This window comes from Haliotis rufescens, unplaced genomic scaffold (assembly GCF_023055435.1).
Source record: "Haliotis rufescens isolate VD_foot unplaced genomic scaffold, xgHalRufe1.0.p SCAF_11, whole genome shotgun sequence".
In the NCBI taxonomy this organism is placed as follows: Eukaryota; Metazoa; Mollusca; class Gastropoda; order Lepetellida; family Haliotidae; genus Haliotis; species Haliotis rufescens.
In genome coordinates this window covers 4,208,114-4,234,904 of record NW_025963791.1, presented here as the reverse complement: position 1 = coordinate 4,234,904, position 26,791 = coordinate 4,208,114, and the positions used below count along the sequence as shown (strand labels likewise).

The window sequence follows — 26,791 nt, the reverse complement described above, 5'->3', positions numbered from 1 at the left end:
ATGAAACCTCTTGCCGCACTTATTTGAAAAATGTTTGCACGTAGGCAACATTTCATTATTTAAAATTGTAATCCTTTTTTTATTGGGTTTCGCAATCCTGTAAGTTATAATTCTATTATATAAATATTGTTTTTCATTGTTCATTTTGTCTCATACGCCTTTTATGGCCCGATGTATGCATTTTATGCAAGATTTTATGTCTAATGTGTACACATACAACATGTGACACAGGAATAAAATATTTTCTTCTTTTCTTTTTTTCTTCGTCTTCTTCCTATTATTATCAATCTTCCAGTTAGGACTGGTGCGTCACTCAGTAGGTGTGGTCGTACTTAATCCCCTCCTGGCCTCCTCCCAGTGTAACAACTCGGAATATAGAGGTGTGTTACAAATAGGACGTGTCACTAATGGGAGATAACCTATTATAATGTAGATATCAGCGCAAGTGCTAAGCACATTTGACCATATTGTCTACTCCGATACCGTGCAACGCGCCAGGAAAAGTACCAGACGCCTCAATCACTTACTTGTCAATATCATTGCAAGAGTGCGTAATCCCGCTAACAGAGTACTGGTTGAAACTGTTAAAGTGCAAACCATTTCAATACTTTTACTTAAATAGTGCAAACCATTTCAATACTTTTATTTTACATTTCATTTATCTAAATTCCATAACTGGTTCAATATGTTTCCAAGTGCACCGAAATTCTATGCCCTTTGTCTGTTTAATATATTCAGCAAACATTCGGCGTTCCCCTCTTATCATAAGCCCCTCCGGGCAGGACCCTTAATCTCCAGCGCTATCTATAAATTTTGATTAACACCTCCTAACGTCGCCGGATCTTACGTATATACATACACGTGGGACAATGACCTTACCACACGTTATGTAATACCTCGCTCTACAAAACCCGACTGACATGGTCAGTCAGGGAGACAGCCTGGAGAACAGCCAGAAGGTAAGTGACAGAACGGTTCTCCCACCCGGGAAGATTGGCCACTCGGTCCCGGTGTGCGTTCTGTCACGTTATTATCAACATGTACCTTTTCGACTCATTTCAACCATCAACAATAAATATGGCTGCTGTCGTCTAAACTTCACCCCTGAGTTTTGTCTTCCGTCATCACCCTGAGCTACCATCCGAGGGCAAAAAGGTACGCCCTGGAACAGAACTCAGAAAATTCCAGTAATGTTGCTCCCTACTAAATCAGTTTTATTTGAAACTTGATGATATTTTCTCCCTTTACCAATATATATATATATATATATATATATATATATATATATATATAAAACAATGTTTGGATATCTCATCTATTCAAAATTGTTTAGGCTTTGGATACCTTCATTGTTGATTGTTTCAATTGCCTGTTCACCACCTAACATTGCCCTTAGAGTTTCATAAACGTTACCATTTGTATGCAAAATATTTGCCTTCGTTAAGTTTTGTAATCTTATTATCGAAGCGGCCGGGCTTGTGGACTAGGACACAAAAATCGTCGTCAAAAACATCTGATATCAAATGTACCGTATTTCCTCTATTAGACGATCGAGCATATATTAATTTCGCGAGAGCCGCTTGTAACCTCGGGGTTTGTATTGGAGACCAAGCGTCTAAAAAAATAATGGGCAAAAGAAACGCCAGCAAACAACTTTCTGGTCTAAAACAAAACAGACGCAAAATCTAGTAACAGTTCTAGTTCTAGTTTTATTATAAAAAAACCCAAACAATTATTCAAAAACGGTATTTGAAAATGACAAGATAAAAAACCATGTACTTAAAGTTCTGCAGACACGTTTTTCATGCTGGGTGCACTGTCCAGTATTCGATCACACCCGCAGAATCGACGTCGATCTCTTTTAAAGTCCCGTACAACACATATTGCACAGTATCGGATGTGACCCCCTCCAGCAACGGTGCAGGCCCCAACACGACGTCGAACTGAGTACACGAGTCTCCTGACATCCTGATTAGGGATCCTACGCCATTCTTCCTGCAGCCCAATTGCCAAGGCATCCCTCGTCAATGGCGGCTGTTGACGATTCCGAATCCTGCGTCCAAGTTGGTCCCAGAGGTGCTCTATGGGCGACGGGTCCGGTGATCTGGCTGGCCACTGTAATACGGTCACGTTGTTGGCGTTCTGAAAGTTGCTCGTGACTCGAGCTGTGTGTGGTGTGGCGTTGTCCTGCTGAAACAGCGTCCGTGGGTGTCGTTGCAGGAAAGGCAGTACCATAGGCCGCAAAACCTCATAAATGTAACGACGTGCAGTGAGATTTTCGTCGATGATGACCAGATCTGTCTTCTGGTCCCCGCAGCTGCCACCCCAGACCATGACACTACCACCACCATAAAGATAGTCGAGGCATGTTCGTTGTTTTAAACGGTTTCTTGTGATGAGAGAGTACGATCCTGCTCATGTTTTATACCAAAATTTTATACTGGTAACTTTGTGTACATTTTGCATTTTGTAGAGATTAAATTCACTTTTCTCGCAAATCACGTGAAGCACGTGCACATGTTCACATGGAACATAGCATACAAGCTATGTGTTCCCAACTGTTTTCGTGCTGTTTGGCAAATTTGTTGAAAACTGACGACCATTATTTATTTGGTGGCCTTTCCTTTGCCCGCTAGTTTATATAGTGGCAATACCGATATGGTATACAGTTCTTATGGGTGATCGGCGGCCATTTTGTTATGGATCGAAATGTAGGCTATCGATGTATTCATTCACGGTTTAGGTGTTAAAAGGCTTAATATATTTAAAAGAGGTTTCAGTGGGGAAAAGGATACCTCTTTTTAACCAATCAGGATCGAGCATTCTTCAGTGTCATGGTAGAATGCTATTTACACCCCATAAAATAACTTTTATTCTCGATCTTGATCAGACAGAAATTAAACGCCTGCTGTCATTATCACAAAGTGAGTGAGTTGGGTTTAACGCCGCTTTTAACAGTATTCCAGTTATATCGCGGCGTGTCAGCTTAATGTTGGGGGAAAACCCGAAGTGATGCAGGTCTCAGACGTTTACCACCTTGGTGAAACCAACGAGCACGGGTATGGTGCTGACAAACCTAGAAACATAATCAGGGCGAACCGGGATTCGAACCCACAATTATAGGTTTCTGGCGTAGCCAAGGGACGCAACTCTGCACAGCGAATCGCCGCGCCTTAGACGACTGGGCCACCCATGCCCCCTATTATCACAAAGACACCTGTACATTTGGCCGCCGGCAAATGACAATATAATTTGTTCATCTTTATTGGTATTTGGGTTATGATGGCATACATTATCAGCTCACAAATCAGTATATATGTCGTGATGTAATGTATACTTTGGCCATTACTGTGTATGCACATATCTTATTGACAATTGATATCCAGCAAGTACTTGATATGTACGAAATAGCATATAATGCAGTTTTATGTGCATATTCACAAGTTTACACAACCACGATCCTAAACCACCACGTGACCTTGTTTGTTTAACGCCGCACTCGGCAATATTCCAGCTATATGACGGCGGTTTGTAAATACATGTAATCGAGTCTGGACCAGACAATCCAGTGGTAGACAGCATAAGCATCAGTAAGAGGCGACTAACCGGATTGGGTGGTCAGGCTCTCTGTATCAACCAAGACAGCGAGCCTGACCACCCGATCCCGTTAGTCTCCTCTTACGACAAGCATAGTCGCATTTTACGACAAGCCATGGTGGCAAATATTTGTAAAACATCAAATTCAAGCTTACTGTCACAAGGAAAAATGTTTTCTATAAGGGGGGGAGCAATTAATCTGACACGCCACGATATAACTGGAAAACTGTTGAAAGCGGCGTTAAACCCAACTCACTCACTTTATGTAGGACAAAAATAGCCAAATAGATTTCAACTGTAGACAGTTTTCACTTTGGTGAACCCAACCGACCATCGGGACGAATCTGAAATTCGAACGCACGATATGCACATCCAAGTACTGCTTAGGGCCGTAACTCTGCACTGCGCATTTCGTCGCCTTACACCAATAGGCCACTCTTTTATACACAGTCCGTGAGTTGTTGTTGTTTGTTGTTTAACGTTTAATTGGGATCGATGACATGTATCAACCAAGTCAGCGAGCCTGACCACCCGATCCCGTTAGTCGCCTTTTACGACAAGCATAGTCGCCTTTTACGGCAAGTATGGGTTGCTGAAGACCAATTCTATCCTGGAATCTTCCCGGGTCAACAGTCCGTGAGAATGACTATTTGTTTTCGTCACTTTGAGCTTATCTCACATTGACATTCTGATATTTCTATGTTCACATGTTATCTTGTTATCTGTTTACACTGTGGTGTGGAACTGCGAACTGACAATCTACATTGTTTCACATTTCAACAGACGCATATTGCCCCCACCCACCCACCCAAAAAAAAGAAGAAAAAAAAGAAAAAAAAGTATATTGATCGAAGTACCCATATCCTGACGTGCATTCTGATTGCCTTGCCTTCGAATTGGGGACGAGCCATTCGTCACCACGATGAAAGCCTCGCGTGGAGATTACGCAGCGTTTAGAATGAGCTTTCGATGACTACCTTTACGTTTAGGTGAGTGTTTTTTAAATCAATCTTTCGTACATGTTTGTTAAACATCTTCAGGCGATGTTTGAAACATTCATGTGTGACGTGGGATTATTAAATCGTCGTTTTCTTCTGTTTATCTAAAAACATGCACTAATGGCACGCGATCATGACTATAATTCATACAGAAATCATCGTCATTATGTTTACTCAATAAAAACCAGCTTAATCAGCAGCTTATAAATAAGCGCGATGAGAATTTGTAAATCGTGTTTTGAATAAATAGGCGTTAACGCAAGCGCACGAACCACATTTACAATAGACCTTTAACGAACAACCAACTTCGACTGGAAATTCTGGATTCAGCCAGTAACGCAGCTCAAATGTGTCAAGTGATCAAAGGGCGATAACTGAAGTATGGCGTGTATGGCCATTGATGTTTACTGCTTATGCTAAACACGTGGTAGCAGCGAGAGAGGTTAACTCGAGTAAACCAGTCAATCTCGTATAACGGTGAATTGCATCAAAGTGTTCGGTTGCGGTGATTGTTGCTGCACAAAATCATTCGAACCGATATGGCGTCTCTAAAGAATGTTGGAAGATCGCTCGCAAGATGCACATTACAAAGTGTTGCGAGGGGGCCGCATATTCGTAAGTTTTAACTCATCACTTCCAATGTCGATAGCTGTCAGAACCCTTTCTTTGCATGTCTTTCTTTGTCAATAACATGTTTATCATACGTTAAACCGTTTACTATGGTGATGTATATTACCAGCTGATTATGTAATGTATAAGTATGCTATTGTACATTGCGATACGGTATTCAACAGTTGGCCATGGTATAGTAATACCCAAGTATTGATTTAGTTATCATATAGCTGCAACATCCCTGGAGAGTAAAGCATCTTGTCTCGCCCAATATTAAACATTAAATTCATTAGGTTCTTTCTTTGAAAGAAATATAAAATAAATGCCACTTTCCTCACTTTTGACAATAGATGTTTATCAAATAATCAATTACCGTACTTATCAACATGTATCAGTCAACATTAAACTACATCTAACACTTTATGTTTTGTAAGGTCCAATTTATTTTTACACAAAATTATTCAGCCACAGATAACTATTGTTTACAGATTTGGCTTGGGTACGATGAAATAAAAAAATAGTTAATCATTATTATTTAATTCTAATTATAAAAAATAATTTGTCAACCCTGATCTCAGAGCAGGCATACGGAATAGGGTCCCTTGGCACATCAACTGATGCTATACATGCAGATACAGAACGGCAATTCTCTCTACTGCTGTTCCCTCTTGTGTAGAGTGCCAATTACAACAATGAGACTGGGTACAGGATATTACAGCATTACTAGTTTTCAGAAGATATTTAATTTGTTTAGAAGGCAAACATACAACATTATGCCAAATAGTGTATGAAAGGAATCTTTTGTGACAAATATAGTTTTCCTAAAACTAGTTTATGTACGACACCTCCATGGCATACTGAACGGTTTCCTTGGCCCACATTTCTGGGTGCAGAAATACTCAGGTCAGATCATTCAAAACAGGTCAAGTTTTTGAACCAGGCCTCACTAGAACCTGAGCACTGACAGACATGTGACATGTAGGCCAGAGGTCAGTGTGGCCATAGAGATAGGGATAACAACCTTGATATTTATGATGATGACCTTGATATTTATGGCTAGGGATAATGACCTGATGTTTAAGTTATTCATCTGTCAGGATTCATGGTTATTATAGTCCCCAGGGACCTATATATGCTATACAAGACTTAATGAATCGGATGGTTAGACTACAGGAATTCGAAGGTTTTCAAGAACAACAAAAAAGCATTTGTTTGTAAAGCTACTTAATTCTGTGGTCAGACTAAGTGACCTTGTTGATTGTCATCATAACCAACCCAACAGTGTTGGATATCTGTCCCAACAGTGTTTAATATCTGTCCCTATGGTGTTGGATATCTGTCCCAATGGTGTTGCATATCAGTCTCAACGGTGTTGGATATCTGTCCCAATGAGGTTGGATATCTGTCCCAACAGTGTTGCATATCAGTCCCAACGGTGTTGGATATCAGTCCCAACAGTGTTGGATATCAGTGCCAACAGTTTTGGATGTCAGTCACATCATAAATTGAAAAACTTAAAAAAAAAACATCAGTAATTTATAAAAGCGATATCTACTATGTCTAGTCTTAATAATGTATCAGTATTCAGCACATGATCTCTGCTAGTGTTCATGGTCTTCTCTCCAGGAGAAAACACAGATCCTACAACAGATCACAGGTGTTCCTAATAAATGTTGTCCGTAATAGAATATTCATATCTGTGGCAGAGCGTGTGGACGTGTGCAATACTGGGATGCATAGTTTAAAGAGGGCACGGTAACATGATTATTCCACTGATTACACAATGTTCACATCAGCATATTTAACGACTTACAAAAAAATTGCTGGCATAAACATATGAAGGTGGGAGAGTGCGAGTTAAAATTTAAAGCCACATTGGCAGTATTTCAACCATATCGTGACTATATAAAGTAATGCAATAATAATTCATACATTTAGACCATATATAAACATGTCAACAAATGACCATAAAAAACTCGACCATCACAGACCTGTTTCGAAAACTACATCTAACACTTTATGTTTTGTAAGACCCAATTTATTTTTACACAAAATTATTCGGCCACAGATTACTATTGTTTACAGATTTGGCTTGGGTACGATGAAATAAAAAAATAGTTAATCATTATTATTTATATAATAACGGTGTTGGATATCTGTCCCAACGGTGTTGGATATCAGTCCCAACGGTGTTGGATATCTGTCCCAACAGTTTTGGATATCAGTCCCAACGGTGTTGGATATCAGTCCCAACGGTGTTGGATATCAGTCCCAAAGGTGTTGAATATCAGTCCTACAGTGTTGGATATCAGTCCCAACGTTTTTGAATATCAGTCCTAATGGTGTTGGATATCATTCCCAAAGGTGTTGTATATCACTCCCAACGGTGTTGGATATCTGTCACTGGTTTTTCTGATGTAGAAAGGCCACCATCATTAAGATGGAATATTATTTTTTTTAGAGATAATAATTTGTCAAAAAATAATTTTTGCTGGTGACAATAAAAATGAAATTGGACTCTCCAATTATTATCAAAACTCTGTAAAAATAGAAATCAGGAGATTCTATGTTCAGCATCAACAGATTCTTCTTGAAATTTCATCTTATTATCTTGAAATTTCAAGATATAAAGTTGAAATTTCAAGATGCTGAAGTTGAAATTTCAAGATATAAAGTGGAAATTTCAAGGTATTGACTTGAAATTTCAACATACAGTAAATATCTTGAAATTTCAAGTTAGTATCGTGAAATTTCAAGTTAGTATCTTGAAATTTGAACTTATGTATCTTGAAATTTCAACATAGCATCTAGAAATTTCAACTTAGCATTTATTCAACAGGACCAAAAGGGTACAAATTTTGATAATGGCCAATATAATAAAAGTCAAAAAGTGATTTTTCACCCATGAGATCCCTTATCCATGGAAGCCATTTAGAGCCATTTGGTTTTTATCTCCTTGAAATTTCAACTTATTATCTTGAAATTTCAAGTTATAAAGTTGAAATTACAAGATGCTGAAGTTGAAATTTCAGATATTAAGTTGAAATTAATTTCAATATACCATTAACATCTTGAAATTTCAAGTTAGTATCTTGAAATTTCAACTTATGTATCTTGAAATTTCAACTTTCAACAGGACCGAAAGGGTATAAATTTTGATAATTACCAATATAATAAAAAGTCAAAAAGTGATTTTTCACCCATGAGGTCCCTTATCTATGGAAGCCATTTATAGACATTTGATTTTTATTTTCTTCTTGAAATTTCAACTTATTATCTTGAAATTTCAAGATAATAATTTGAAATTTTAAGATTATAACTTGAAATTTCAAGATGCTACGTTGAAATTTATAAGATGCTAAGTTCATATTTTAAGATGCTAACTTAATACCTTGAAATTTCAACTTAGTATCTTGAAATTTTAAGAAAGTAATAAAAAACAAATGGCCCTAAAAGGCTTCCGTACTTATCACATGGTTGGTCACATATAATTTATCTGTAACTTTACATAATGACCTATAGGTTTACTTGTTTATAATGAAGGTTCGGAATGGCAAGTGAATTCCTGGCTCAAAATTAACTGCCATAACAATAATGTGATGTCTGCATAATGGTTTAATATGATTTAGTATATAGCAGTAACAAGGCTCCATTTAACTATATAATACATGCACCAATGCAGCCTATTATTAAAAAAATGCAATTTAATATTTATGCCAACATGCACCAAGTATATCTGCCTAACCCTTACATTCCCACTCTAGAATGATCTTTGAACACACTCAGTACCTCTTAGGTTTTTGTCCCATACTATATCACGAATCTCTGTGTTATGTATAATATGTGTCATGCTTTCGTGGGCCTGACGTCATCAAGATTTGGGTACTTCAAGATTATGTGCATGTTCCTATTACGTTTTACAGAAATGTCATTAATTAATGTGACACAGGCAGCAGAAAGGCCTATGTTTCAATTTTCCATGAATAAATCAATCTCATTAAAATAAGATCTTAGTTCTTGCTGTCGCTGAACAACGATCTGAGGACATCCCATTACGGGTCATGTCAGAACGACCTTTCATCGGACCAAGTAGAATGTCGCTTACCAGATCTTGAAAGTGACTGTCGGAATGTGTTTTCTAAAACAAAAACGTTAACACGGGGTATTCCGAATGACAGTAACAGCAAAATTAACATCTACCTCTCGCTTCCGTGGGATAAACATATAACGGAGGAGGCGTTGCACAGTACGTGGGAAGCACTGCCATACAATCTCAACCATATATTAGACATTCCGGAATGTTCGTTTGTTCAGTTTTCAAAATTTTAATTGAGAACTGTGTCAACACATTTTTCAAGCGTAGTCTGTAATAGAAGTCGCCAGGTTAAAATGAATGCCATAAAGCTCGAGAAAGCTGCTTTCTAATTGGTTGGTGTCGACTTCTTGTTAGTTGTATCAGTGGTCAGTCAAAGTTCGCGAAAGGTTGTTCTGACGTGAGAGTGACGGGATGTCCTTTGTTTAGTGGCAGCGAGAACTTAGATCTGATTTTAATGAGATTGATGAATAAATGGGACCAGGGTGCAACTTTGTTGTGTCTGGTGCAACTGGGTTTTCATGTCAACATGCACCATATGCAAGTTAAATCAAGTTTCCTGTCATAAACAGGGATGTTGTAATATCCCTAGGATTTTATATAATATCCCGGGTTTTTTGTTAATACAAATTCTGTTAATATTGTTACATATGAATGTTTCTTGTTATATGATGTTTTGCATCTGAACACAAGATAATGAAGTGTAAAATCAAATGACAATTGTGTTCTTTCTATTCCTGCGGATCGATCACACAACCTTTGTATCTGTTGCCCAGTGAGTGTACCACAAGGCTACAGAGGTGCTGATAAATCACAATGCTTTGAAGAATTTTTTTTCAAGAAACGTGTGCCAGCAACAGATATTTTACGCCCCTTTCCTAAGGTACATGGAAAGTACCCTTTTTATGAGATATAAAACCCTCAACTTCGGGATAAACTTCAGGGCTGACACGGTTTTATCTGTTGGATTCCAGTGTTTTATCCTCCACAAAAAATGAAGTCCAGTCTGTGATTATTATACCCCTGACCTAAAAGGGTGGGCGTGTATAGTTATACCTTTGAATTCCTGTCGTCTGTCCTTCTTTCCTTCCGTCCATCTGCAGACATTTTTGTGTGCAACCTATAACTTGAAAACTCCTTCATGGGTTCTTTTCAAACTTAGTGAACACTCTCTATACCAATAGGAGGGGTGCAGTGTGTAGTTTGATTTTAATGTTTGGATTTTCTGAAAAACTGTTTTTCGTTTTTGGGACTTACAAATGTTTTACTTAAACATTTGTGTGACCTATTACTTGAAAACTTCTGCATGGAAAGTTTGATTTTGACAAAGTGGATTTTCTGAGAAAATAATGCATTTTCATATTTTGAACTGAGAAATGTGTTGAAGTCGAAGTCGGGGGTAGTAGTGAGCCCTGCTCACTTTTTACGTTGTTGAAATTATCAATTAGCACACTAAATAACTTTTTGCAGCATTTTCATGAGCAGGTTACTTCTTTTTTTTTTAACATTGAAGAATTAAAAATGGTTGATATGTCAGTTGTCTAATATCTAGGTGTGTGAAATCTGAAGAGAACTCAATTTTGTTTACTTGCTCACAGAATTGTAATGAGTTTCATACTTGAAACAGCCACTCTGAATGTAAGGTGATGTGTCTGGCATGGGACTGATTGCCTATGAAGGACAAGGTTGCGAGTTATGAAATAAATAAACAACATTTGACTCATATAACTTCCCATTTGTATTCACCGTACTAGATAAGTCTTTTTAAAATCAGATCATTTACTCTCATATGATACAGACCCGTGAAGATCCATGGTAGAATAGATCTTCAGCAACCCATACCCCTCTGAGGACATTGCTTTACTCGAACCCTGAGCAAAATTTGACCACCCAAATCTTAATGAAGTATGTGTGGGTTCCCGAGCCAATCAGATGTCAGCTTTCTGAAATGATCCATGTAAATTTCTTTACCACCATGATTCAGATCATAGCTCGGCTTAAATTTTGTGTGTGTGATTCCAGGTATAGTTTCCAAGAATATTCCTCTGGTAATCTGACTTTATCTGACTGGAGCTAAGCAGACATTGCAGTCCTATTAAAAATATTATTTGGAACCAGACAATTATCTGTTAAGCAATATTTGATCATTAACTCCTGACAGTATAAACAGGTTTTATTGTGTATTTATCATTCACTTTCATCAGAGTCAGTTCGATGTCGGGCTGCTGCACCTGCTGTGAATGTTCGGCCAGTCGATGATGAGCCTTCGGCGCCGATGGTGAAGACGGCCATCCCGGGTCCCAGATCCAAAGAGCTTCTAAGGGATCTGGAATCAATACAGGTGACCTGAAAGTTTGACCTGATAGTTTGACAGGGGAGAATTGTATTGTATAGACTGAAAAGGGCAGTATTATCATTATACAATAACTAGTCAAGGCTCTGGATATGAAATATATGTATCACAACACTTTGTTCAAAATGTAATTATCAAAATTCACTTCAAAGTAAAATCGTTTGAATGGATTCCAATTTTGACACAAGCCCTACAAAAATACAAATTATTTTCAAATTCAATTTTTATGCGTGATGTACAAGACAACAAAGTGTTGATCCATAATAGTTTGATATCTAACTAAAGTTGAGATGTGAAATGTGTTTGTGAAATGATACATATCAATACAGCTTACCTTAGAATTGGTGTCTTTGAGTTGGATGTCACTATGAACAGATGCATTGGTTAATCATATCCCAGAACATGGCCCATGGCAACAAGCTTGTTGAAACCTTGTTGCTTAAACAATAGGGATTGTCAAAACACAGCATACATCATATGAGATAAGTGCTATGACAAAGCAGCAGCATGAAGCTAAATATTGTTTGTTTCTAGTGTGTCTCAAGGCACAATGATTTTTCTATTTGCTCTTTGACGCTGCACTCAGCAATATTCTAGCAATATGACAGCAGTCTGTCATTAATTGAGTCTGGACCAGACATCATGAGCATCGATGTATTCAATTTGGATATTCTGCCCACCCGATCCCATTACTTGCCACTTATGACAAGCATGGGTTGCTGAAGGCTATTCTAACCCGGATCTTGACAGGTTGACACTCATGAAGATGTTAAGGTGTACGCTTTGGGATGTAGTGTCACCTGAAGATCCGGGGTAAAATAGATCTTCAGCAGCCCATGCTTGTTGTAAAAAGCAACTATGCTATACTAGTCTTAAGAGGCAACTAATGGGATATTGTGGTCAGACTCGCTGACTTGGTTGATGCATGTGTAGAAATATTGAAATTTCCTCTGATTATGTAGGATAGATGGTAGCATTTACGTGGTTAATAGCTCCTTACCGATATGTAGTTCGCTTGGGACAGCGCGTTTCAGATCTTGCCCCACGTGCGGGCACGTGCGTTTGTCGGCTGCATGCCGATTTAGTGTTTACAGTCGTGGGTCGTATGGTAAGAGCGCTCCGATTGGTTGGTGACAGACTGGATTAGCCAGTGGCTGCACTGTTTAGACGTGTTGACCCAGAGGTTACGTGTCCTTGCGAGTATATAAGAGATAGGCGCGAATGCTCTCATTGTCTTGCATGATTGGGAAGATCATTACAGATGAGGGAGACCACACCAAATTACCGTGTTCGGAGGACGAACAATTCCCCAATCCCTAGTGATTTTAGGCAATAAAGATCTAAATTCTGTGGCAACTTTAGAATTATTGGGTAAATTGTTAGAAAGCTGGGTTGGACGGGTGGATTTAAGCAGGAAATAATGTCAGCTATGTGATGTAGCTACATTGACCGATCGTGTTCGGAGGTCGAACATTTCCCCAATCCCTAGTGATTTTAGGCAATAAAGATCTAAATTCTGTGGCAACTTTAGAATTACTGGGTAAATTGTTAGAAAGCTGGGTTGGACGGGTGGATTTAAGCAGGAAATAATGTCAGCTATGTGATGTAGCTACATAGACCAATTGTGTTTGGAGGTTTGAAAGGGTGGTTTGTTTTCATAGACTGTGTTAAGGATGTTGTAGGGATTAAAGTGGGTTAGTGAGGGGTTTGCTTTAGGCTGCTTTTGAGTTTTATTTTGAGGGTATAAGTAGGATTTTTGATTAGGATTGATTGATTGATTGATTGATTTGTAATTGTTGTTGAGTTCGTATTTATATTTTGATACAGTTGGTTTTTTTTCGTTTTGTTTATTTTTCTGTAATAAACCTTTGAAACTTGATTATATTTTGTTGTGAATCACCTCCCTACATCCAACGAACTGAGGTTATAAAGGACAGACAGAGGGACCATAGACACTTTATTTTAGTATTTTCGGCATTAATATCTTCAGAATAAAAGAAACACAACGCAAAGTCATGGTGTCTTAAAGTGGCCAAAGTCTGTCCTGTTACATTTTTGGTGCCGAGACCAGGATGTAGTGGTATTGGTGATTTATACTGAAATTAATTAATTGAAATTAAATTAGGGATATTAGTTTAAAAAGGATAGTTTGTTAAAATGAATGCAAGTGAACAGGGTTTTGACTTGTTTAACTTCAGTTTCTTGTCACCTCCCTCTGAAGATAGTTTTCATGGTCTTCCATCTAGACCAGGAGTATTTACTTCTACCCCTAGACCGAGTGGATTTACACCAGGGTCGCAAACATTGATAGATGTAGGGATGAATGCATCCAGTGCAAACATGTTCCCACAATCAAACTCAGGTTATCCCTCTTTTTGGGACCAGAATGTGATTATACCTAGGGATGTGAGTACTCAAGCAGTAGACCACAGCAGAAGGTCTGTTAGATTTGATATACCAGTAGATGTTAGTGAGGGTGATAGGTTACCATATAGAGTTAACCCCATTGTAGGAGGAAGCATTTATCCTTCTTCACAGAGCAATCGACAAGTAGATAGGTTGGATAGCACACTCTGTTCTGATTTCAGAGGAAGACATGGTAGGCCCAGAGAAGGAACCTCCTCACGTTTTCTTTCTGATGGCAATGAAAGAATACCCAGCAGAAATTTTAAAATGACTAGAAGGGAAAAACAACCTGACACTTTCGATGGTAAAACTAGTGACTGGCAGGATTACATGGTGCATTTTGAGCAGGTCACCAACTGGAATGGTTGGAATGAGCAGGAGAAGGCTCAACAGCTCTCAATGAGTTTACGGGGGGCAGCTCAAAAGATGCTAAGCAGTTTAACCTTTGGGCAGTTGGGTGATTATAATGCCATCAGAAATGTCCTTCAACAAAGGTTTAATCCCAGGGAAAGGAGTGTTGCCTATCGATGTGAGTTTCGAAACAGGAGGCAAGAAAAAGATGAATCAGTCACTGATTATGGTTATCAATTGCGTAGGCTAGCCCTTTTGGCTTACCCGGAAGTGCCATACATGGCTCTAGAGATGCAGATCATAGACCAATTTGTCAATGGGCTAACCTCATTTGAAATGAAAAAGAAAGTGACCTTTAGCCATCCACACACTCTGGATGAGGCCATTTCTTCCGCACTAGAATACGAAGCAATGGAAGGCAATAGGGCTAGAAAACCTGTAGAAGGGAAAGTTAGTGTTGTTCAAAGCTCACCTGATCAAGAACATAGGGAAAAAAGGAACAGTGAGGTAGGACTAGGTGACATTTTGAAACTGATAGAAGAGAAGTTTAAAACTCTCGAGGGTTCGAATGGTCAGTCTAGGCTCAGACAAAAAGGTTGTTTCTATTGTCAGGAGAAAGACCACTTTAGGGACTATTGTCCAAAACTGCTGGCGAAATTAACTAAGAACTTAGCACTAACAGAGCAGACCGAAGGTAGATCGGAAAACATATAGAGGCTGAAGTAGAGGCCGTTGCTTCAGCCACTTGTCAGTCGATAAAGAGGCCATGTGCTGAGTTAGAGGTTGTGAGCCAAGTGGAGCAAGTTCCACTCCTACCAAATATTAGTATTACAACAGAAGTTTCTTCAGTTGATCAGGAAAAAGTACCTATTAGTCTTCGGAATGTGCAGGGCGATCCTAATTGCCTGTATATGGATATCCTTTTGAACAAAGGCTATTGTAGTACTTTGATTGATACAGGTTCACCTATTTCTCTACTTTCTCATGCTGACTTTAGAAGGTTGGGGTTCGGGGACTCGTTGCTCGTCCAAACGAACATCAACCTCACTACTGCTAATGGAAAGGATATAGATGTCAAGGGGCAGTTTATGGTTCAGTTTAGCTCGGGACGTTCAAGTTTTGAACAGAGTTTTGTGGTTGCTGACCTTGACAAGTTATCTGGAATCCTGGGCATGGGCTTTTTGGAGAAATATAGGGGAGAAATCAAAATTGTTAAGCAGGAATTGAAAACCTGCAAAGGCAAGATTAAACTGCACAAACTGAAGACTTACAACTGTTCGCGAGTTAGAGTGACAGAAAGAACCAAAATCCCAGCCCATTCCGAGAAAATGATATTTTGTAAAGCTGATACCGGTGTAATTGAACCTAATAAGTACTGGCGGAATAAGGGTCTTTTTGTCGCAAGGAGTTTGGTTCGGTCAGACAGAGAGCACTTGGTGATATCGGTACTGAATTTTAGTGGAAAAGGGGTGAACTTGGAACCAGATGGTGAAGACGGCCATCCCGGGTCCCAGATCCAAAGAGCTTCTAAGGGATCTGGAATCAATACAGGTGACCTGAAAGTTTGACCTGATAGTTTGACAGGGGAGAATTGTATTGTATAGACTGAAAAGGGCAGTATTATCATTATACAATAACTAGTCAAGGCTCTGGATATGAAATATATGTATCACAACACTTTGTTCAAAATGTAATTATCAAAATTCACTTCAAAGTAAAATCGTTTGAATGGATTCCAATTTTGACACAAGCCCTACAAAAATACAAATTATTTTCAAATTCAATTTTTATGCGTGATGTTCAAGACAACAAAGTGTTGATCCATAATAGTTTGATATCTAACTAAAGTTGAGATGTGAAATGTGTTTGTGAAATGATACATATCAATACAGCTTACCTTAGAATTGGTGTCTTTGAGTTGGATGTCACTATGAACAGATGCATTGGTTAATCATATCCCAGAACATGGCCCATGGCAACAAGCTTGTTGAAACCTTGTTGCTTAAACAATAGGGATTGTCAAAACACAGCATACATCATATGAGATAAGTGCTATGACAAAGCAGCAGCATGAAGCTAAATATTGTTTGTTTCTAGTGTGTCTCAAGGCACAATGATTTTTCTATTTGCTCTTTGACGCTGCACTCAGCAATATTCTAGCAATATGACAGCAGTCTGTCATTAATTGAGTCTGGACCAGACATCATGAGCATCGATGTATTCAATTTGGATATTCTGCCCACCCGATCCCATTACTTGCCACTTATGACAAGCATGGGTTGCTGAAGGCTATTCTAACCCGGATCTTGACAGGTTGACACTCATGAAGATGTTAAGGTGTACGCTTTGGGATGTAGTGTCACCTGAAGATCCGGGGTAAAATAGATCTTCAGCAGCCCCTTGCTTGTTGTAAAAAGCGACTATGCTATACTAGTCTTAAGAGGCAATTAATGGGATATTGTGGTCAGACTCGCTGACTTGGTTGATGCATGTGTAGAAATATTGAAATTTCCTCTGATTATGTAGGATAGATGGTAGCATTTACGTGGTTAATAGCTCCTTACCGATATGTAGTTCGCTTGGGACAGCGCGTTTCAGATCTTGCCCCACGTGCGGGCACGTGCGTTTGTCGGCTGCATGCCGATTTAGTGTTTACAGTCGTGGGTCGTATGGTAAGAGCGCTCCGATTGGTTGGTGACAGACTGGATTAGCCAGTGGCTGCACTGTTTAGACGTGTTGACCCAGAGGTTACGTGTCCTTGCGAGTATATAAGAGATAGGCACGAATGCTCTCATTGTATTGCATGATTGGGAAGATCATTACAGATGAGGGAGATCACACCAAATTACTGTGTTCGGAGGTCGAACATTTCCCCAATCCCTAGTGATTTTAGGCAATAAAGATCTAAATTCTGTGGCAACTTTAGAATTACTGGGTAAATTGTTAGAAAGCTGGGTTGGACGGGTGGATTTAAGCAGGAAATAATGTCAGCTATGTGATGTAGCTACATAGACCAATTGTGTTTGGAGGTTTGAAAGGGTGGTTTGTTTTCATAGACTGTGTTAAGGATGTTGTAGGGATTAAAGTGGGTTAGTGAGGGGTTTGCTTTAGGCTGCTTTTGAGTTTTATTTTGAGGGTATAAGTAGGATTTTTGATTAGGATTGATTGATTGATTGATTGATTTGTAATTGTTGTTGAGTTCGTATTTATATTTTGATACAGTTGGTTTTTTTTCGTTTTGTTTATTTTTCTGTAATAAACCTTTGAAACTTGATTATATTTTGTTGTGAATCACCTCCCTACATCCAACGAACTGAGGTTATAAAGGACAGACAGAGGGACCATAGACACTTTATTTTAGTATTTTCGGCATTAATATCTTCAGAATAAAAGAAACACAACGCAAAGTCATGGTGTCTTAAAGTGGCCAAAGTCTGTCCTGTTACATTTTTGGTGCCGAGACCAGGATGTAGTGGTATTGGTGATTTATACTGAAATTAATTAATTGAAATTAAATTAGGGATATTAGTTTAAAAAGGATAGTTTGTTAAAATGAATGCAAGTGAACAGGGTTTTGACTTGTTTAACTTCAGTTTCTTGTCACCTCCCTCTGAAGATAGTTTTCATGGTCTTCCATCTAGACCAGGAGTATTTACTTCTACCCCTAGACCGAGTGGATTTACACCAGGGTCGCAAACATTGATAGATGTAGGGATGAATGCATCCAGTGCAAACATGTTCCCACAATCAAACTCAGGTTATCCCTCTTTTTGGGACCAGAATGTGATTATACCTAGGGATGTGAGTACTCAAGCAGTAGACCACAGCAGAAGGTCTGTTAGATTTGATATACCAGTAGATGTTAGTGAGGGTGATAGGTTACCATATAGAGTTAACCCCATTGTAGGAGGAAGCATTTATCCTTCTTCACAGAGCAATCGACAAGTAGATAGGTTGGATAGCACACTCTGTTCTGATTTCAGAGGAAGACATGGTAGGCCCAGAGAAGGAACCTCCTCACGTTTTCTTTCTGATGGCAATGAAAGAATACCCAGCAGAAATTTTAAAATGACTAGAAGGGAAAAACAACCTGACACTTTCGATGGTAAAACTAGTGACTGGCAGGATTACATGGTGCATTTTGAGCAGGTCACCAACTGGAATGGTTGGAATGAGCAGGAGAAGGCTCAACAGCTCTCAATGAGTTTACGGGGGGCAGCTCAAAAGATGCTAAGCAGTTTAACCTTTGGGCAGTTGGGTGATTATAATGCCATCAGAAATGTCCTTCAACAAAGGTTTAATCCCAGGGAAAGGAGTGTTGCCTATCGATGTGAGTTTCGAAACAGGAGGCAAGAAAAAGATGAATCAGTCACTGATTATGGTTATCAATTGCGTAGGCTAGCCCTTTTGGCTTACCCGGAAGTGCCATACATGGCTCTAGAGATGCAGATCATAGACCAATTTGTCAATGGGCTAACCTCATTTGAAATGAAAAAGAAAGTGACCTTTAGCCATCCACACACTCTGGATGAGGCCATTTCTTCCGCACTAGAATACGAAGCAATGGAAGGCAATAGGGCTAGAAAACCTGTAGAAGGGAAAGTTAGTGTTGTTCAAAGCTCACCTGATCAAGAACATAGGGAAAAAAGGAACAGTGAGGTAGGACTAGGTGACATTTTGAAACTGATAGAAGAGAAGTTTAAAACTCTCGAGGGTTCGAATGGTCAGTCTAGGCTCAGACAAAAAGGTTGTTTCTATTGTCAGGAGAAAGACCACTTTAGGGACTATTGTCCAAAACTGCTGGCGAAATTAACTAAGAACTTAGCACTAACAGAGCAGACCGAAGGTAGATCGGAAAACATATAGAGGCTGAAGTAGAGGCCGTTGCTTCAGCCACTTGTCAGTCGATAAAGAGGCCATGTGCTGAGTTAGAGGTTGTGAGCCAAGTGGAGCAAGTTCCACTCCTACCAAATATTAGTATTACAACAGAAGTTTCTTCAGTTGATCAGGAAAAAGTACCTATTAGTCTTCGGAATGTGCAGGGCGATCCTAATTGCCTGTATATGGATATCCTTTTGAACAAAGGCTATTGTAGTACTTTGATTGATACAGGTTCACCTATTTCTCTACTTTCTCATGCTGACTTTAGAAGGTTGGGGTTCGGGGACTCGTTGCTCGTCCAAACGAACATCAACCTCACTACTGCTAATGGAAAGGATATAGATGTCAAGGGGCAGTTTATGGTTCAGTTTAGCTCGGGACGTTCAAGTTTTGAACAGAGTTTTGTGGTTGCTGACCTTGACAAGTTATCTGGAATCCTGGGCATGGGCTTTTTGGAGAAATATAGGGGAGAAATCAAAATTGTTAAGCAGGAATTGAAAACCTGCAAAGGCAAGATTAAACTGCACAAACTGAAGACTTACAACTGTTCGCGAGTTAGAGTGACAGAAAGAACCAAAATCCCAGCCCATTCCGAGAAAATGATATTTTGTAAAGCTGATACCGGTGTAATTGAACCTAATAAGTACTGGCGGAATAAGGGTCTTTTTGTCGCAAGGAGTTTGGTTCGGTCAGACAGAGAGCACTTGGTGATATCGGTACTGAATTTTAGTGGAAAAGGGGTGAACTTGGAACCAGATGGTGAAGACGGCCATCCCGGGTCCCAGATCCAAAGAGCTTCTAAGGGATCTGGAATCAATACAGGTGACCTGAAAGTTTGACCTGATAGTTTGACAGGGGAGAATTGTATTGTATAGACTGAAAAGGGCAGTATTATCATTATACAATAACTAGTCAAGGCTCTGGATATGAAATATATGTATCACAACACTTTGTTCAAAATGTAATTATCAAAATTCACTTCAAAGTAAAATCGTTTGAATGGATTCCAATTTTGACACAAGCCCTACAAAAATACAAATTATTTTCAAATTCAATTTTTATGCGTGATGTTCAAGACAACAAAGTGTTGATCCATAATAGTTTGATATCTAACTAAAGTTGAGATGTGAAATGTGTTTGTGAAATGATACATATCAATACAGCTTACCTTAGAATTGGTGTCTTTGAGTTGGATGTCACTATGAACAGATGCATTGGTTAATCATATCCCAGAACATGGCCCATGGCAACAAGCTTGTTGAAACCTTGTTGCTTAAACAATAGGGATTGTCAAAACACAGCATACATCATATGAGATAAGTGCTATGACAAAGCAGCAGCATGAAGCTAAATATTGTTTGTTTCTAGTGTGTCTCAAGGCACAATGATTTTTCTATTTGCTCTTTGACGCTGCACTCAGCAATATTCTAGCAATATGACAGCAGTCTGTCATTAATTGAGTCTGGACCAGACATCATGAGCATCGATGTATTCAATTTGGATATTCTGCCCACCCGATCCCATTACTTGCCACTTATGACAAGCATGGGTTGCTGAAGGCTATTCTAACCCGGATCTTGACAGGTTGACACTCATGAAGATGTTAAGGTGTACGCTTTGGGATGTAGTGTCACCTGAAGATCCGGGGTAAAATAGATCTTCAGCAGCCCCTTGCTTGTTGTAAAAAGCGACTATGCTATACTAGTCTTAAGAGGCAATTAATGGGATATTGTGGTCAGACTCGCTGACTTGGTTGATGCATGTGTAGAAATATTGAAATTTCCTCTGATTATGTAGGATAGATGGTAGCATTTACGTGGTTAATAGCTCCTTACCGATATGTAGTTCGCTTGGGACAGCGCGTTTCAGATCTTGCCCCACGTGCGGGCACGTGCGTTTGTCGGCTGCATGCCGATTTAGTGTTTACAGTCGTGGGTCGTATGGTAAGAGCGCTCCGATTGGTTGGTGACAGACTGGATTAGCCAGTGGCTGCACTGTTTAGACGTGTTGACCCAGAGGTTACGTGTCCTTGCGAGTATATAAGAGATAGGCACGAATGCTCTCATTGTATTGCATGATTGGGAAGATCATTACAGATGAGGGAGATCACACCAAATTACTGTGTTCGGAGGTCGAACATTTCCCCAATCCCTAGTGATTTTAGGCAATAAAGATCTAAATTCTGTGGCAACTTTAGAATTACTGGGTAAATTGTTAGAAAGCTGGGTTGGACGGGTGGATTTAAGCAGGAAATAATGTCAGCTATGTGATGTAGCTACATAGACCAATTGTGTTTGGAGGTTTGAAAGGGTGGTTTGTTTTCATAGACTGTGTTAAGGATGTTGTAGGGATTAAAGTGGGTTAGTGAGGGGTTTGCTTTAGGCTGCTTTTGAGTTTTATTTTGAGGGTATAAGTAGGATTTTTGATTAGGATTGATTGATTGATTGATTGATTTGTAATTGTTGTTGAGTTCGTATTTATATTTTGATACAGTTGGTTTTTTTTCGTTTTGTTTATTTTTCTGTAATAAACCTTTGAAACTTGATTATATTTTGTTGTGAATCACCTCCCTACATCCAACGAACTGAGGTTATAAAGGACAGACAGAGGGACCATAGACACTTTATTTTAGTATTTTCGGCATTAATATCTTCAGAATAAAAGAAACACAACGCAAAGTCATGGTGTCTTAAAGTGGCCAAAGTCTGTCCTGTTACATTTTTGGTGCCGAGACCAGGATGTAGTGGTATTGGTGATTTATACTGAAATTAATTAATTGAAATTAAATTAGGGATATTAGTTTAAAAAGGATAGTTTGTTAAAATGAATGCAAGTGAACAGGGTTTTGACTTGTTTAACTTCAGTTTCTTGTCACCTCCCTCTGAAGATAGTTTTCATGGTCTTCCATCTAGACCAGGAGTATTTACTTCTACCCCTAGACCGAGTGGATTTACACCAGGGTCGCAAACATTGATAGATGTAGGGATGAATGCATCCAGTGCAAACATGTTCCCACAATCAAACTCAGGTTATCCCTCTTTTTGGGACCAGAATGTGATTATACCTAGGGATGTGAGTACTCAAGCAGTAGACCACAGCAGAAGGTCTGTTAGATTTGATATACCAGTAGATGTTAGTGAGGGTGATAGGTTACCATATAGAGTTAACCCCATTGTAGGAGGAAGCATTTATCCTTCTTCACAGAGCAATCGACAAGTAGATAGGTTGGATAGCACACTCTGTTCTGATTTCAGAGGAAGACATGGTAGGCCCAGAGAAGGAACCTCCTCACGTTTTCTTTCTGATGGCAATGAAAGAATACCCAGCAGAAATTTTAAAATGACTAGAAGGGAAAAACAACCTGACACTTTCGATGGTAAAACTAGTGACTGGCAGGATTACATGGTGCATTTTGAGCAGGTCACCAACTGGAATGGTTGGAATGAGCAGGAGAAGGCTCAACAGCTCTCAATGAGTTTACGGGGGGCAGCTCAAAAGATGCTAAGCAGTTTAACCTTTGGGCAGTTGGGTGATTATAATGCCATCAGAAATGTCCTTCAACAAAGGTTTAATCCCAGGGAAAGGAGTGTTGCCTATCGATGTGAGTTTCGAAACAGGAGGCAAGAAAAAGATGAATCAGTCACTGATTATGGTTATCAATTGCGTAGGCTAGCCCTTTTGGCTTACCCGGAAGTGCCATACATGGCTCTAGAGATGCAGATCATAGACCAATTTGTCAATGGGCTAACCTCATTTGAAATGAAAAAGAAAGTGACCTTTAGCCATCCACACACTCTGGATGAGGCCATTTCTTCCGCACTAGAATACGAAGCAATGGAAGGCAATAGGGCTAGAAAACCTGTAGAAGGGAAAGTTAGTGTTGTTCAAAGCTCACCTGATCAAGAACATAGGGAAAAAAGGAACAGTGAGGTAGGACTAGGTGACATTTTGAAACTGATAGAAGAGAAGTTTAAAACTCTCGAGGGTTCGAATGGTCAGTCTAGGCTCAGACAAAAAGGTTGTTTCTATTGTCAGGAGAAAGACCACTTTAGGGACTATTGTCCAAAACTGCTGGCGAAATTAACTAAGAACTTAGCACTAACAGAGCAGACCGAAGGTAGATCGGAAAACATATAGAGGCTGAAGTAGAGGCCGTTGCTTCAGCCACTTGTCAGTCGATAAAGAGGCCATGTGCTGAGTTAGAGGTTGTGAGCCAAGTGGAGCAAGTTCCACTCCTACCAAATATTAGTATTACAACAGAAGTTTCTTCAGTTGATCAGGAAAAAGTACCTATTAGTCTTCGGAATGTGCAGGGCGATCCTAATTGCCTGTATATGGATATCCTTTTGAACAAAGGCTATTGTAGTACTTTGATTGATACAGGTTCACCTATTTCTCTACTTTCTCATGCTGACTTTAGAAGGTTGGGGTTCGGGGACTCGTTGCTCGTCCAAACGAACATCAACCTCACTACTGCTAATGGAAAGGATATAGATGTCAAGGGGCAGTTTATGGTTCAGTTTAGCTCGGGACGTTCAAGTTTTGAACAGAGTTTTGTGGTTGCTGACCTTGACAAGTTATCTGGAATCCTGGGCATGGGCTTTTTGGAGAAATATAGGGGAGAAATCAAAATTGTTAAGCAGGAATTGAAAACCTGCAAAGGCAAGATTAAACTGCACAAACTGAAGACTTACAACTGTTCGCGAGTTAGAGTGACAGAAAGAACCAAAATCCCAGCCCATTCCGAGAAAATGATATTTTGTAAAGCTGATACCGGTGTAATTGAACCTAATAAGTACTGGCGGAATAAGGGTCTTTTTGTCGCAAGGAGTTTGGTTCGGTCAGACAGAGAGCACTTGGTGATATCGGTACTGAATTTTAGTGGAAAAGGGGTGAACTTGGAACCAGATGGTGAAGACGGCCATCCCGGGTCCCAGATCCAAAGAGCTTCTAAGGGATCTGGAATCAATACAGGTGACCTGAAAGTTTGACCTGATAGTTTGACAGGGGAGAATTGTATTGTATAGACTGAAAAGGGCAGTATTATCATTATACAATAACTAGTCAAGGCTCTGGATATGAAATATATGTATCACAACACTTTGTTCAAAATGTAATTATCAAAATTCACTTCAAAGTAAAATCGTTTGAATGGATTCCAATTTTGACACAAGCCCTACAAAAATACAAATTATTTTCAAATTCAATTTTTATGCGTGATGTACAAGACAACAAAGTGTTGATCCATAATAGTTTGATATCTAACTAAAGTTGAGATGTGAAATGTGTTTGTGAAATGATACATATCAATACAGCTTACCTTAGAATTGGTGTCTTTGAGTTGGATGTCACTATGAACAGATGCATTGGTTAATCATATCCCAGAACATGGCCCATGGCAACAAGCTTGTTGAAACCTTGTTGCTTAAACAATAGGGATTGTCAAAACACAGCATACATCATATGAGATAAGTGCTATGACAAAGCAGCAGCATGAAGCTAAATATTGTTTGTTTCTAGTGTGTCTCAAGGCACAATGATTTTTCTATTTGCTCTTTGACGCTGCACTCAGCAATATTCTAGCAATATGACAGCAGTCTGTCATTAATTGAGTCTGGACCAGACATCATGAGCATCGATGTATTCAATTTGGATATTCTGCCCACCCGATCCCATTACTTGCCACTTATGACAAGCATGGGTTGCTGAAGGCTATTCTAACCCGGATCTTGACAGGTTGACACTCATGAAGATGTTAAGGTGTACGCTTTGGGATGTAGTGTCACCTGAAGATCCGGGGTAAAATAGATCTTCAGCAGCCCCTTGCTTGTTGTAAAAAGCGACTATGCTATACTAGTCTTAAGAGGCAATTAATGGGATATTGTGGTCAGACTCGCTGACTTGGTTGATGCATGTGTAGAAATATTGAAATTTCCTCTGATTATGTAGGATAGATGGTAGCATTTACGTGGTTAATAGCTCCTTACCGATATGTAGTTCGCTTGGGACAGCGCGTTTCAGATCTTGCCCCACGTGCGGGCACGTGCGTTTGTCGGCTGCATGCCGATTTAGTGTTTACAGTCGTGGGTCGTATGGTAAGAGCGCTCCGATTGGTTGGTGACAGACTGGATTAGCCAGTGGCTGCACTGTTTAGACGTGTTGACCCAGAGGTTACGTGTCCTTGCGAGTATATAAGAGATAGGCACGAATGCTCTCATTGTATTGCATGATTGGGAAGATCATTACAGATGAGGGAGATCACACCAAATTACTGTGTTCGGAGGTCGAACATTTCCCCAATCCCTAGTGATTTTAGGCAATAAAGATCTAAATTCTGTGGCAACTTTAGAATTACTGGGTAAATTGTTAGAAAGCTGGGTTGGACGGGTGGATTTAAGCAGGAAATAATGTCAGCTATGTGATGTAGCTACATAGACCAATTGTGTTTGGAGGTTTGAAAGGGTGGTTTGTTTTCATAGACTGTGTTAAGGATGTTGTAGGGATTAAAGTGGGTTAGTGAGGGGTTTGCTTTAGGCTGCTGTTGAGTTTTATTTTGAGGGTATAAGTAGGATTTTTGATTAGGATTGATTGATTGATTGATTGATTTGTAATTGTTGTTGAGTTCGTATTTATATTTTGATACAGTTGGTTTTTTTTCGTTTTGTTTATTTTTCTGTAATAAACCTTTGAAACTTGATTATATTTTGTTGTGAATCACCTCCCTACATCCAACGAACTGAGGTTATAAAGGACAGACAGAGGGACCATAGACACTTTATTTTAGTATTTTCGGCATTAATATCTTCAGAATAAAAGAAACACAACGCAAAGTCATGGTGTCTTAAAGTGGCCAAAGTCTGTCCTGTTACATTTTTGGTGCCGAGACCAGGATGTAGTGGTATTGGTGATTTATACTGAAATTAATTAATTGAAATTAAATTAGGGATATTAGTTTAAAAAGGATAGTTTGTTAAAATGAATGCAAGTGAACAGGGTTTTGACTTGTTTAACTTCAGTTTCTTGTCACCTCCCTCTGAAGATAGTTTTCATGGTCTTCCATCTAGACCAGGAGTATTTACTTCTACCCCTAGACCGAGTGGATTTACACCAGGGTCGCAAACATTGATAGATGTAGGGATGAATGCATCCAGTGCAAACATGTTCCCACAATCAAACTCAGGTTATCCCTCTTTTTGGGACCAGAATGTGATTATACCTAGGGATGTGAGTACTCAAGCAGTAGACCACAGCAGAAGGTCTGTTAGATTTGATATACCAGTAGATGTTAGTGAGGGTGATAGGTTACCATATAGAGTTAACCCCATTGTAGGAGGAAGCATTTATCCTTCTTCACAGAGCAATCGACAAGTAGATAGGTTGGATAGCACACTCTGTTCTGATTTCAGAGGAAGACATGGTAGGCCCAGAGAAGGAACCTCCTCACGTTTTCTTTCTGATGGCAATGAAAGAATACCCAGCAGAAATTTTAAAATGACTAGA

The 26,791-nt window shown here is 39.3% G+C and overlaps 2 protein-coding genes across 2 annotated transcripts in view; both read left to right on the top strand.

Annotated features, from left to right (window-relative positions):
* The first annotated feature begins 5,003 nt into the window (after positions 1 to 5,003).
* Positions 5,004 to 26,791, top strand: part of LOC124134323 (4-aminobutyrate aminotransferase, mitochondrial-like) — a 59,037-nt gene continuing 37,249 nt past the window's right edge. Inside the window, exons 1-2 of the mRNA XM_046499080.2 lie at positions 5,004 to 5,210; positions 11,505 to 11,641. Coding sequence (XP_046355036.2) covers positions 5,135 to 5,210; positions 11,505 to 11,641 — 213 coding nt within the window. The 5' untranslated portion in view covers positions 5,004 to 5,134. The remainder of the gene's footprint in view (positions 5,211 to 11,504; positions 11,642 to 26,791) is intronic.
* LOC125377963 lies at positions 11,674 to 25,824 on the top strand. The gene is made up of 2 exons (XM_048392132.1): positions 11,674 to 13,118; positions 17,271 to 25,824. The coding sequence occupies exon 2, from the start codon at positions 17,963 to 17,965 to the stop codon at positions 19,274 to 19,276; it is 1,314 nt and encodes a 437-aa protein (XP_048248089.1). The 5' UTR covers positions 11,674 to 13,118; positions 17,271 to 17,962; the 3' UTR covers positions 19,277 to 25,824.

What these genes read in the sequence shown, in the direction of transcription:
- LOC125377963 (XM_048392132.1), top strand. Translation starts at nt 17,963, where the DNA reads ATGAATGCAAGTGAACAGGGTTTTGACTTGTTTAACTTCAGTTTCTTG.